At 36.1% G+C, this 12796-nt stretch overlaps 1 protein-coding gene across 1 annotated transcript; it reads right to left on the bottom strand.

Annotated features, from left to right (window-relative positions):
* Nucleotides 1–1426: 1426 nt before the first annotated feature.
* Nucleotides 1427–10863, bottom strand: LOC127814171 (protein INVOLVED IN DE NOVO 2-like). Its single transcript, XM_052355514.1, has 6 exons — nt 10233–10863; nt 9858–10030; nt 8846–8914; nt 8466–8753; nt 7530–7733; nt 1427–1760 (listed from the first exon to the last, which is right to left on the bottom strand). The coding sequence occupies exons 1-6, from the start codon at nt 10861–10863 to the stop codon at nt 1530–1532; spliced, it is 1596 nt and encodes a 531-aa protein (XP_052211474.1). The 3' UTR covers nt 1427–1529.
* Nucleotides 10864–12796: the final 1933 nt, after the last annotated feature.

Below are 12796 nucleotides of genomic sequence, written 5' to 3' on the forward strand. Positions count from 1 at the left end.
AAAGAGAACGCAACTTAAGGTAGTCATGCTAAATTTATCTAATCTCATATCTTATAGATTACGTGAGAGAATCCCACCTATAAAAATTTGTAGGCCATAATTACTGAAGATGGCTATTATTTAAAGCCCTTGATGGTGTTCGAACCCTTTGTCGATTGAGGGAAGGGAGATGCATGCAACTTACTATTAAAATTAATTTTTTAATATAAAAAATAATTTGTAATAATAATTTAATAAAAAATTACAATTTATCTTAAAATCTGTGATGTGTAATTTTATAATTTAAAAAAAAAAATTAACCTCCTCTTACATAGATTTTTTAATCCACCCTGATTGAGGGAGAATAGGAGTTAATAGTGTATGAAAATGCAAACTGTAGTAATGTGAAGTCCTAGACTTACAGCCATACCAAGAAGAAAATAAAACATTTTGACAAATTATAAGATTTGTAGTTACTTATTTCACAACACTGAAGAGCTCATTTCATTTAAGTAACTTGGTAATGTATCTGAAAAGTACAAAGTTATATTTCATTTGGCAAAAAAATAAAAAAAATAAAATAAAAGGTATCTGTTACAACCTGATGATTGTGCTCTCTGCCTCAAATATTCTCTCTGCAGCAAAACATAGCATATAATAATAATAATCCTATTAAGCTGTCTCCTGTTGAATAAAAGAGATCACACACACAAACACTCCTTAATGCTTTCACTTCTCTCACTCACACCCAAACACGTACGCCACACTCTATTCTCCTGTCTTTCTCACTCACACTCACACAAGCCCAAGTCCTATACTTGTACTCTTTCAAGGTCAGTGGCGGAAGGTTGTAGAGAAGAGGGCAATTTCTGTAAAAAAGCTTCTGGAGAGGGAAAGTCAGCGGGCAGATGCTGGAGAAGAAAGAACAGAGAGAGAGAAAATTACAGAGAAGGAGAGAGAGAGAATGCTGGAGAGGGAGAGAAGCCGGTGAGCTTCAACATCTCCAACTCCATGTCCTAAGTTAGTTACCAAAGAAAAAACTCACCAATTAAATCAAGGGACTCAATGAATATATATTTCTCCTGCAACAAACAATATGAGTGCGAGGAAAAGGAAAATCAAAATCTGTTACTCGCATATTTTCTTCGCAACCAAACAACGGTTACACACTGCTTACAAAACAAACAGAGGATACACTGTAAAACCAAGTGTATAAAATACAAGCACATATTCACTGACATTAAGATCTAGTGAAATTGCAAACTCATTGAAAGCAGTGAATTATTTTGGGCAAGATGAAACATAGCGCTCCCTCCAGAGGCTTTTCGCAGAACAGAAGTTACAGAACCAATTCACAAATGTGAAACCAGTGCTTCAGATAATACAAGGCCATATATATTTATAAATTGGTGGAACAACAATGAGTTTGTTCCTTCTACTGTTGCCAAATTAGAAAGGTTTCCACTCCTCAAGGAATATAAACAAATTCAGAGCCATTCAATGTTCAAAAACTTCACATGAGCTGCTGCTGCCAACTACCATGCAAGTTGTCAGTTTCTCCTGCGTTTGTAGAATCTGAATTGTCTGAGTAAAAGAGAAACTCCCTCCGGCACACTTGCCCTCCTTCCTTCCCTTGAATTCCATAGCTCTGGCAGTGGGTACCGACCCATGGGGTTGTACGCATTCAACTCCCTCAATGCTGTTGTCACGGTCTCGTATACTTCTTCCCCCAGCACTTCCCTCAAGCTTTTCAGTTTCTCATCCTCCTCATCAATCACTTCCTGAGACCCCAAATTCAATGCAAAATCACACCATAAGATTCATGCATGGTTATAATTCAAGATATGGAATAGATGTATCATGGAGCAAAAACACATGCCATATAGTGTAGAGGAGATATTGCGAATTTCCTTTCAAATTACATCAAGAACCTGCATTAAGCATTTATGTCTTTGCCTTAGAAAAGAATCGACTCATTAAACATATCCAAATAGAGGGGCCTTGGTGTATAACAATTACCAAACTAATACTCGAATATGAATGAACACTGTAAAATTTAGAGGTTGTAAGTAGAGTAGATTGTAATACGAATATATAAAATATAAGTTTAATGAAAATATAAGTATTGATGACGTTATAGTATGAGCAAAATCAAGATCTAAAGACGCCAAGAAACCAGATATCATGTTGACAGAGAAAAGAAGGAAATGAATAACTTCTTTTTATTCATCAAACTGGTAAAAAAACACTATCAAGCCTATTTACATTATATACAACTTAACCTTGATCCTCTACAACCGATCTCATTTTATATACATACTACCACTATACAAATATAAGCATTTAGCTATTTTGCTCTGCCTACTACACTGCTCTGCCTAATATAACCAAGAGCCCCCCCTCAAGTTGGAGATTGTGGAGAACACAAGCCCAACTTGGCAACCATAGAATGATGATGAATTGCAGTCAAAGGTTTAGTGAATAAATCTGCCAGCTGCAAATGAGAGGGAACAAACTGAGGAGCAATAAAGCCTCGTTTAAGATGATCACGTACAAGATGACAATCGATATCAAGATGCTTCGTACGTTCATGGAAAACAGGGTTAGCGGCAATATGTAAGGTAGCTTTGTTGTCACAATGAAGAGGAATAGGCAGAAGGATAGAAATACCAAAATCCTTGAGAATATTAGAAATCCAAACAAGTTCACAAGTAGTAGAGGCCATACTTCGATATTCAGCCTCGGCAGAGGATCTTGAGACTGTAGGTTGCTTCTTAGTTTTCCAAGAAATCAAAGCACCACCAAGGAAAACACAAAAACCTGTTAAAGACCGACGTGTAAACTTACAAGTGGCCCAATCAGCATCACAATAGGCTGAAAGAGAAAGTTCAGCTGTAACTGGATAAAAAAAGGCCATGAGATGCTGTACCTTTAAGATATTTAACAACCTGAAGAGCAGCATCAAAATGAGGCTGACAAGGAGAGGACATAAATTGGCTAAGATGCTGCACTGCATGACTGATATCAGGCCGGGTAAGATTGACATATAACAATCGGCCAATTAATCTTCTGTACTGATCAGGGTTGGAAAGAGGTGGTCCCTGATTTGGTTCCAAAACCAGACCCTTAGACATAGGGAAGGAGGAACTCTTAGAATCTTGCAAGCCGGTTTCTAGAATAAGGTCCTTAATAAACTTGTGTTGTGACAAAAACGTTCCACTAGAGGACCTAGCAACCTCTAACCCAAGAAAATATTTGAGATAACCAAGATCCTTAATAGTAAACTTGGCATCAAGGGCAGCCTTTGTAGAATCAATAACATCAATATTGTCTCCAGCAATAAGAATATCATCAACATAGACCAAAAGAGTCACAAAATGAGAACTGGTCTTGTGGGTAAACAAACAGTGATCATAGGGAGACTGAACAAACCCTAACTGAATTAGAAAACCACTGAATTCCAAGTTCCATTGACGTGAGGCCTTGTTTTAAGCCATAGAGAGACCGTTTCAGCAAACATACTTTACTCGAATCCACAGAATAACCAGCAGGTGGGGTCATGTACACTTCCTCATCTAGATGACCATGAAGAAAGGCATTATTGATGTCAATTTGATAGATAGGCCAATTTCTAGAAGTAGCAACAGCTATGAATAATCTGACAGTAACCAATTTTGCCACAGGAGAAAACCTATCCTTGTAATCAAGACCCTCTATTTGATTATATCCTTTGGCTACCAAACGTGCCTTGTATCTATCAACCTCACCATTAGGCTTATACTTCACACGATACACCCATTTAGAACCAATAGGCTTCTTACCCTTAGGTAAATCAACAATTTCCCATGTATGATTAAGTTCCAAAGCCTGCAACTCATTCTCCATTGCGGTAACCCAATTATGATCTTGAGAGGCTTGATGAAAGTTACAAGGCTCGGGAGTGGAAGAAATATTATTTAAGAAAGAAGCATGAGTAGAAGAAAAGAAAAATGAGTCAGAAATGTTACCTGATGACGTAGAAGTAGCAGCAGTGACAGGTGAATCTTGAACCAAACTGACAAAGTCATTAAGCCAAATAGGCCTTTGTGGAACACGGGTACTCCGGCGAGGATTAAGTAAAGGTGAGATTTGGTTTTGAGAAGTAGCTATTGGTGAACTTGGAGAAGTAGAAGATATATCAAAGGTCCTATCAGCCAAAGGAGATGAAGTAGATACAGGTGCAGAAACAAAATCTTGGGTAAGCAGGCTGATAGGAACTTGAGGTAATGGTGTGTTAATGGAAAGTTCAGTAGAAACATTATCTTGAAAAGGAAAAGTGGATTCAAAGAAGGTAACGTCCCTGCTAACAAAAATTTTCTTAGCTGAAAGATCAAACAGCTTGTATCCTTTTTGACAGTAAGAGTAGCCAATAAAGACAGATTTAATGGCTCTTGGAGAAAATTTATCTTTGTGAGGAAAGGTATTTGTGGCATAACAGAGACATCCAAATGTTCTCAATGAGGTATAATCAGGGTGTTTATGAAATAGGCGAAAATAAGGAGTTTCCCATTTGAGAATGGAAAGAGGCATTCGGTTAATGAGATAGGTGGCTGTCAATACACATTCGGACCAAAATGATTTAGGTAAATGAGAATGTAACTGTAAAGCTCTGGCCACTTCAAGCAAATGTCTATGTTTACGCTCAACAACTCCATTTTGTTGAGGGGTATATGTACATGTTCGTTGGTGAAAAATACCTTTGGATTGCAAAAAGGTAGAGACTGAATGATTGACAAATTCAGATCCATTGTCAGTTCGAATTGTCTTGACTGGAGTTTGGAATTGGTTTTCAACTAGCCGAAGAAAGGCTTGAAGAAGAGAAAGACTTTGACTCTTATGTTGAGCCATATATGTCCAAGTAGCTTTGGAATAATCATCCACAATAGTAAGGAAAAATTTTGCTCCAGTCAAAGAAGGGATTGAATATGGCCCCCAAAAATCAACATGTAAAAGTTCCAAAGGACTAGTGACTTTAGGTTCATGAATAGGAAATGGCAATCTAGTTTGCTTTGCCAAGGGACAAGTTTCACAATAATAAGTTTCACTAAACAAATGCCTCAATACTGGTATATGTTTCAAGTTTCTAACAGGCATATGCCCCAATCTATTATGCCACAAACTAGAATTAGAAATTGCAGCAAAAGAAGTATTTTGATATTGCAAAGTAATAGGAACAGTACAAGAAGAGATATCAGCAGTTGCAGTTTTATTCTTGGAAAGGAAAGAATCAGATATAAAACGTAAATTGAGAGACTTTAGCTGGGAAAAGAATTTGGTAATAGTGTCCACATGAAAACTTGACTTGTCCAGCTTGTACAATCTCCCTTCAACCTTGCCCACAGCCAACACTTCATGCGTCTTCAGGTCCTGAATAAAGCAGCCCATAGGAAGAAAGGTTACTAGCAGTTGATGATCAAAAAGCAACTTGCTAACTGACAAGAGATTAAATTGAAATGAAGGTATGAACAAAACGTCCTGAAGCTCAATAGCAGGATTTAAACAAACTGATCCTGCTTGTGAAACAAAAGTGGTTGTGTTATTTGGCAAGTGAATTGAAACACGGTGTGATAAGATATGTAGGGAACGAAACGACCTTTTATGATAGGTAATGTGGTCAGTGGCACCACTATCAAGTATCCATGTACCTTCATCAAGCATACCAAAATAACAAGAATTGATATAATTTGGGTTACCAGCAAAGTCAATCAAGGCTGTGTTAAGACTGGCATTTCCAGCTCCAGGAGTTTGCTTGAGCATTTTGAGAAGAGCAGCTGCAATCGAACTCCCCAAGTCTTGATTCGCTATTATTGCTGCATCAAGTGGTGTTTCTGAAACTGAATCAACTTGATTTGTAACATTTGCAACTATCCTTTGTGTTGAATCCTTATTTATCCTCTCCTTATACCAGTCAGTATATCCAACTAATTTGAAGCAGGATTCCTTCAAATGTCCATTCTTTTTGCAATACTCACAAAAACCCTTATTCTTAAACTTCTTCGAATCCTTTCTATTATTCACATTCTGCTTAGAAAATAATGCAGCTCCATCATTTGTTTCATTTAGAGCTGAAGTTACCTGCCTTTGTGACTCTACTCTTAAAATCATCGAGTAAGCCTTGTTAACACTCGGCAGTGGTTCAAGCAATAAAATTTGGCTTCTCACCTGATCATAACCATCATGTAGTCCCATAAGAAACTGCATCAACTTATTTTCTTCAGCAAACTCTGTTACGGCCTTAGAGGCACCACAACTACAATTTGGTAATGGCCTAACTGCCGCTAACTCATCCCACAATCGTTTCAACTGAGTGTAGTACACGGACACAGAAAAATTTTCTTGACTAACGGAACTAATCCGACGTTGGAGCTGGTATACAAGAGCTCCATTACTCTCCCCAAATCTCTCCTCTAATTCAGACCAAAGTTGTCTAGAATTCGTAGTGTATATAAAAGCATCTACGAGTTCCTTAGAAATGGAATTTAACAACCAAGAAGTGACCATGTAGTCACATCTTTTCCAAATGTGAAACTCCTCGCTGTTCTCATTCGGAACTGAAATTTCACCATTTATAAACCCTAGTTTATTCTTAGCTCCTAGGGCAATTTGAATCCCCCTACTCCAAGATCTGTAATTGAGTCCAGTTAATGGAGCAGAAACTAGGATCATACCTGGATGATTCGAAGGATGCAGTTGCAGCGGATCCCTTGTTGCTGTGTTATTTCCGATCGAAGCCATAAGCAACTGATTCAACGAAGAAAAATGGAATCGAGAACTTACGATTGCTCCGACAATTAATCCGACAATACTGATGAAAATTCAGCCTTCAGATCAGATAAACTCCACGGATCTCCGTTCTGATACCATGTGCAAAATCAAGATCTAAAGACGCCAAGAAACCAGATATCATGTTGACAGAGAAAAGAAGGAAATGAATAACTTCTTTTTATTCATCAAACTGGTAAAAAAACACTATCAAGCCTATTTACATTATATATAACTTAACCTTGATCCTTTACAACTGATCTCATTTTATATACATACTACCACTATACAAATATAAGCATTTAGCTATTTTGCTCTGCCTACTACACTGCTCTGCCTAATATAACCAAGATAGTAAAACTTGAAGATTGAATCATACCAAGAAAAAATTAGTACATATATCTTACCTCAGTCATCCAAAAAGATTGGAAGATTAATCAGAATGCTACTCATAAAAGCAAAGCAAAGTAACATGTCATGTAATAATTTTGTTTCTAATTCATATCAAATACTTTATCATATGAGCTTTTTTGGACCTGATTCTTGTTTTTTCACGTTTGAAATTAAGGGTTTTTATTTCAAATTGAGTACTCATCTATATACAGCTCACGAATAATGATTCACAGTCTAAATATTATGTGAAAATGTCAATTTGCAGGGCAGAATGCTAGAGCTGCTTTGGTAAAAGAAGGAAACATATCGGATATAGAAAAGAAGTTTAGGTAACGGTATGTCAATATGATGCATACCTTTTGATCTTCTTCCACTGAGATGATCTTAAAAGGATGCCAGCTTGGATCCCTTAGGTTCTCCTCCCATAAGGAGAGCCACTCCGTTGCTTTCACCATTGCTTCTTCACCCATGTACTTTCTCTTTGCTGCAACATAAAATGGCTTCTTGTCGAGCTCTCCCACTCTCTTGACACAAATAGTAGCACGACTGTCCTTAAAACCCTGTAAGCCAAGAAAAGTAGGTATCCATTAAATCTTGATGGAATTAATTTTAAAATGAGACCTGTTCTCATTGCAGAAAAAGGAAAAATAAAGTGCACTGAAATGAAAAATCAGAAGTGGAACAGTCTTCTCTTTCTGATTTTGTAAATTTCAATTTACTAGTGGAAGATAACATTCTTCTTCACGCGCACGCATTAAGGGTCCAAGTTCCTTATTTATACCCGTTCAATGTCGGTGGAGGAAGATTGCAGAAAAATGGAGTTTTCTGGAAGAGTGTTCTGTGGAAAGAAATGGCAGCTTTCGGGAAGCTTCTGGGAGAAAGAAGAAGGAGCATTTGCAGAGAAGCAGAGTTTTCTGGAGAAGAAGAAGAAGAAGCTGGAGAGAAGAGAGATTAACAGAGAAAGAGAAGATTTCAGAAGACAGAAGAAGTCGGTGGTGATTCTTCAATGATGTCACAGAACAAGTATTTGTCTTGTCTTGCATGCTATAATACCTCTCTCAACAAAAAAAGGGTCTTAAGCTTCAAGAGTAGCATTAAGGCAAAGCTGCTTAATTAGCCCCGATCACAGAACAACACTAATAACCTTCTACTGTGCATCAGTCTTGGGTCTTTTAGCAAATCAATACTATGGCCTTTTCTGGTTTGCAAATCTGTGTATAAAATACATAAAACATATATATGCTTTATCAATATCCATAGACATTGATAGATAAACAGCGAGAGAGACTTACATTAATTAGCTCTTTGCGAGCTCCCTGCAACTCCTCGCTAGTATTACGCTCCTTGACAATTAATGCTTGAGTTACTGCTCCCAAATCGTCAAGTTCTTCTTCCTTTTCTCTAAGTTCTTTTTCAATTGATTCCATCTTCCTCTTAGCTTCCACGTCACCTTCCTCACTCATATGTTTCATTACTTCTACAGCCCCTCTAATACGCTCAATCTCCAGCTCCAATGCTTGTTTCGCATCAAGTTTCTTTTCCAGTTCAATAATTCGTTCATGAAGTTTCTCCTTTTCCCTCTGCCAATCAGATCAAGTCATGTTTCTGATTCTAATTCGAAGGAAAATATTGTTCCTGCAGCACATTAAAAGGCAGAATATGTGAAGCAAACCTTTTGATCCTCAGCCAACTTCAAGATACCTTCATTAGCTTTCTTCTGCTCCAAAATTGCCCTCTCATTCTGCAAAAAGAAAACAGCTGTTACTTCTGAACAACAAGTTCAAGTACATTTCATAAGATAATTGATCAGTTGCAGCATTAAACCCTCGAACAATTCTACTTACTCTGAAATTAGATATGAGTTTTTTTATTAAAATAACATGAAAGTTTTTACAAAAAAAATTCTGAAACAGTATTTGGTTCCTATTAATTACCAATTTATTGTGGGGATTGAGAAGGCCAAATGCATAAACGCACTTGGCATATGCGTTTTTTAATAAAGTAGTAAACACTCTTGCCAAACGCGTTTATTGTTTCACTTAACTAAAATTTTTGAATTTGTTAGTCGATATAAAATTGATATTTCCAATCTGATATTGTTTCCGTAACTTTTTAACAAATAGTATTATTTTAGTTCAAAATTCATTAGAAACAAACTTTTGAAGCTTATACTAGCAATACTAATCCATCTATAGAACCTTTAAATATTTTAACCAAAAATAATATAATTGTTAATTTCGAAAGACATGCATGCTACATAAGTAGCAACAATGCTAGGGAAAATGGAGAAAACACCTAATGGCAGAGGGTAATACACATATGATCAAATAATCTATCCTCTCAGTATTTTGGTCCGAAGGTTTCAATTACAACAAAAGCCTACAAATTGTTTCAAATATCAGAAATATCTGCGTACGCATAAATATTCCCAAATTAGGGTGTCTTTTCCTAGTTTGAAGTGTCATTTAATTGCCCTAGCAAAAAAAAGGAAAAGAAACACTTGAATAAAAGTATTAAGTATTAGTTCAGATAAACAAAACTATTTTTATTATTTCCCAATACTAAGTCAAAAAGAATATGATTCTGGGTAAATTCAAAGAATTTAGGTACAACTTGTCTGTTAAGTGTTGGGACAAAACATTATTGAGTTAATTTAAGTTGAGTATGTAACAGATGAATAATACCATCATCTTCTCCTGCTCAAGTTTTCTTTTCTCACTATCATTTACCACTTCACGTTCTTCCAATTCCCTTTCCAGCTTTCTCATTTTTGCTTCTAAATGCCTTGTTCTCCTTTCGTTATCAATGAAAATCATTTTCACTTGATCAGACGCGTTCTTCTGCAACTTCTCCATCTCTAATTAACAACAATCAAGTAAACTATGGTAAGCACAGGTAAAAACTACTTACATTAGATAAGAAAATCAGACACAATATATATATATATAAATAGCTTTAAAAAAAAAAGGAACATTTTGTAGTCCACATCCATTACATTATACAATAAAATCATAGCTGTTGAAACTAGGCCACCGCCAGTAAGCTATTTCTTTGTTTACCTTCATAGTAAGCCTGAACCATCGCTTCTTTCTGCCTGATCACGTTCCACATGGAACTTTCAGTGCCGCTTATTTTGAGCTTTATCTCGTCACATTGTCTATTCTTAACTTCAAGCTCCTTAGTTAAGCTGGAAACTAGCTTTGCGTCTTTCCTTTTCTCTTCCATTTCAATACTTGAAAGAGTCCTTAAGTCTCCATGCTTACGGAGATAGTAACCAACAGGACCTTTCGAACTGTAATCTTCCTCTTTCGCCATCCAAGCATAAAGTTTGTCACCTTTATTTCTCGCAACATACCAATCTCTCCTCCCCCGATTTTCCAATTCAAACATTTTTTCGAATTCCACGGCATTCTTAAAGCCGTCCCAGTCTCTCTTAAACTGTACTATTGCAGAACTTGATTGACCGCTGTGGGTCCATAAAGTGTGAACCTTAGCAGGGCTATACCCTTTGCTCACCCACTCCTCTTTTAATTTCTTACCACTGTCTCCGACATACTTTCCATCTTTCAACTTAAGTTGAATGTTTTCCACAACAGCCATCCAAGGCCAAACAAGAAGCTCCTCCTTTGGGTTGTGTTTGGAAACCTGATCAGATGGCTGGCCATACTCATCTTCTCTCCTGCTAGCCATTTACACAACCTGAAATGAAACATAACCAAGTGTCAGAAGGAAAGGAGGGAACCATTTAGCCTAAACCCTGTTTGGTTTACGAAGAAACAATGTCACAATCATCATGAAAATCAAAGCAGACAACTGCATGGTCCGATGATCAGATTAATTAAGTGAAATTCCAATCCTTATAACCATCCCCCTCAAAAAAACTAAGCGATGCTCTAAATTTTATTTGTTAGCGATCATCCAGTCAATCTACATATAGATTCATCCATGGACCAACATTTTCGACACTCTCCGAGCAATCAAACAGAGGATGTATAACTGAAATCACAAGAGCAGACACTGCAAGTGGCCTTACCTCAAACTTCTCGCGGCGTTCGTCGAACCCTAAGCCCTCCTCTAGGGCTGTTTTGACAGAGAGATAACGGATACGTTTCCTCAGCGGAACAAAGCAAATAGCTCATGTAGAGAGAGACACGGGAAGGTTCATTGATCTTGTTTCGTTTCCTTTTGCTCGCGGAGAAAATGTTCAATGTACGTGGGAGGCCAGCGTCAGCACATTTCAATCTCACTTTGAGTAAATTACACTAACTACCCTGAGGTTTGGAATATTACAGAGATCGCCAATCTAGTTTTGGAATTTAAAAGACCTCCCTTCAGAGTAAAATATTAAGATAAGTTAACCATTTTATGCCCGCAATTGTTTTCTCTTAACCTCTTTTCCCTCCTTAATTTTCTATTTTTTTTCTCTTATTTATAAAAATTTCTAACAAAAATAAATAATAATAATAATATCGAGCGTCAATAATGAAGAATATTAATAGAAAAGAAAGAAAAATAAAATAGCAAGGTACATACTCTCCTCCAGAGATGATTTAACATATTTTTTGATGACTTTTGTTCATAATTTTTAAAATGAACGAAATAATAAAGTATTTTAAGAACTAGTTAATTTATTCTCCTTAGTTGTAATTTATTTAATTCATAATTGAATTTGTCAATTATGTTTAAGCATCCAACCCAAAGTATTGTGTTATGGGATGGAGTCTGTTCAGCTTAATATATAATAATGCTATGTGAGGTTCTTATTATAGTTTGTCAAGTCTTATTTCTACTTTATTTTTTTTTATTTACTAAAATAAATAAATTGTGAATGGCTCAATTTTTTTATTGAGTAAATTATAATACATTAAAAATTTCAAACTACTAAGATTGTTCAATTTTAATTATAATTAAAAAAAATATTTTTATTTTTTCAATCATGACGATAATTAATCAACCTAACCAAGATAATTTGATAGCTTCCACGATGATCATTTCTTGTAACCATAAAGGAGGATTGCCCCAAAAGTCTCCAATATAGCTCATCCGATGCTTAAGTTAAAATTTCAATGTTAGAGAATACATTGAAATAAAAAAATAAGAGATAAATTTTATGATTGCATATAGATCTTCCTAATAAGGATTTGATTTCTATACACTCTAACCTTTATGATTTTCTACCATTGGGGTACCATACCGAGTTCATTTCGATGATAATTCAATCTTATAATATTACATGTCGAGTTCCAAATTTACAGTCAAATAAAATATTTTGCCAAATTATAAGACTGATAGAGTTGCTTTGTTTCACAACGTTGAAGACCTCATTCTATTGAAGCAACGTGGTAAAGTATCTGTAAAATAGAAAATTATATATTATTTGGCCAAAATAAAAAAAGAAGTGAAAGATACCCGTTACAACATGATGATTATATTTTCTGTGCAGCCAAACATAGCGCATTGGAAGAAATAGAATAAAAGAAAATCCACTGAAATTGAAAACTCAATTGAAACTTGAAAGCAATGAATTATGTTGGATAGAAGGAAGGAAACATAGCGCTCCTTTATCCTTCCGGGGGTTTTCGCGGAACAGAACCTCCTATTTACAAATGCCAAACCAATGCCT

This window comes from Diospyros lotus, chromosome 1 (genome assembly GCF_014633365.1).
Source record: "Diospyros lotus cultivar Yz01 chromosome 1, ASM1463336v1, whole genome shotgun sequence".
In the NCBI taxonomy this organism is placed as follows: Eukaryota; Viridiplantae; Streptophyta; class Magnoliopsida; order Ericales; family Ebenaceae; genus Diospyros; species Diospyros lotus.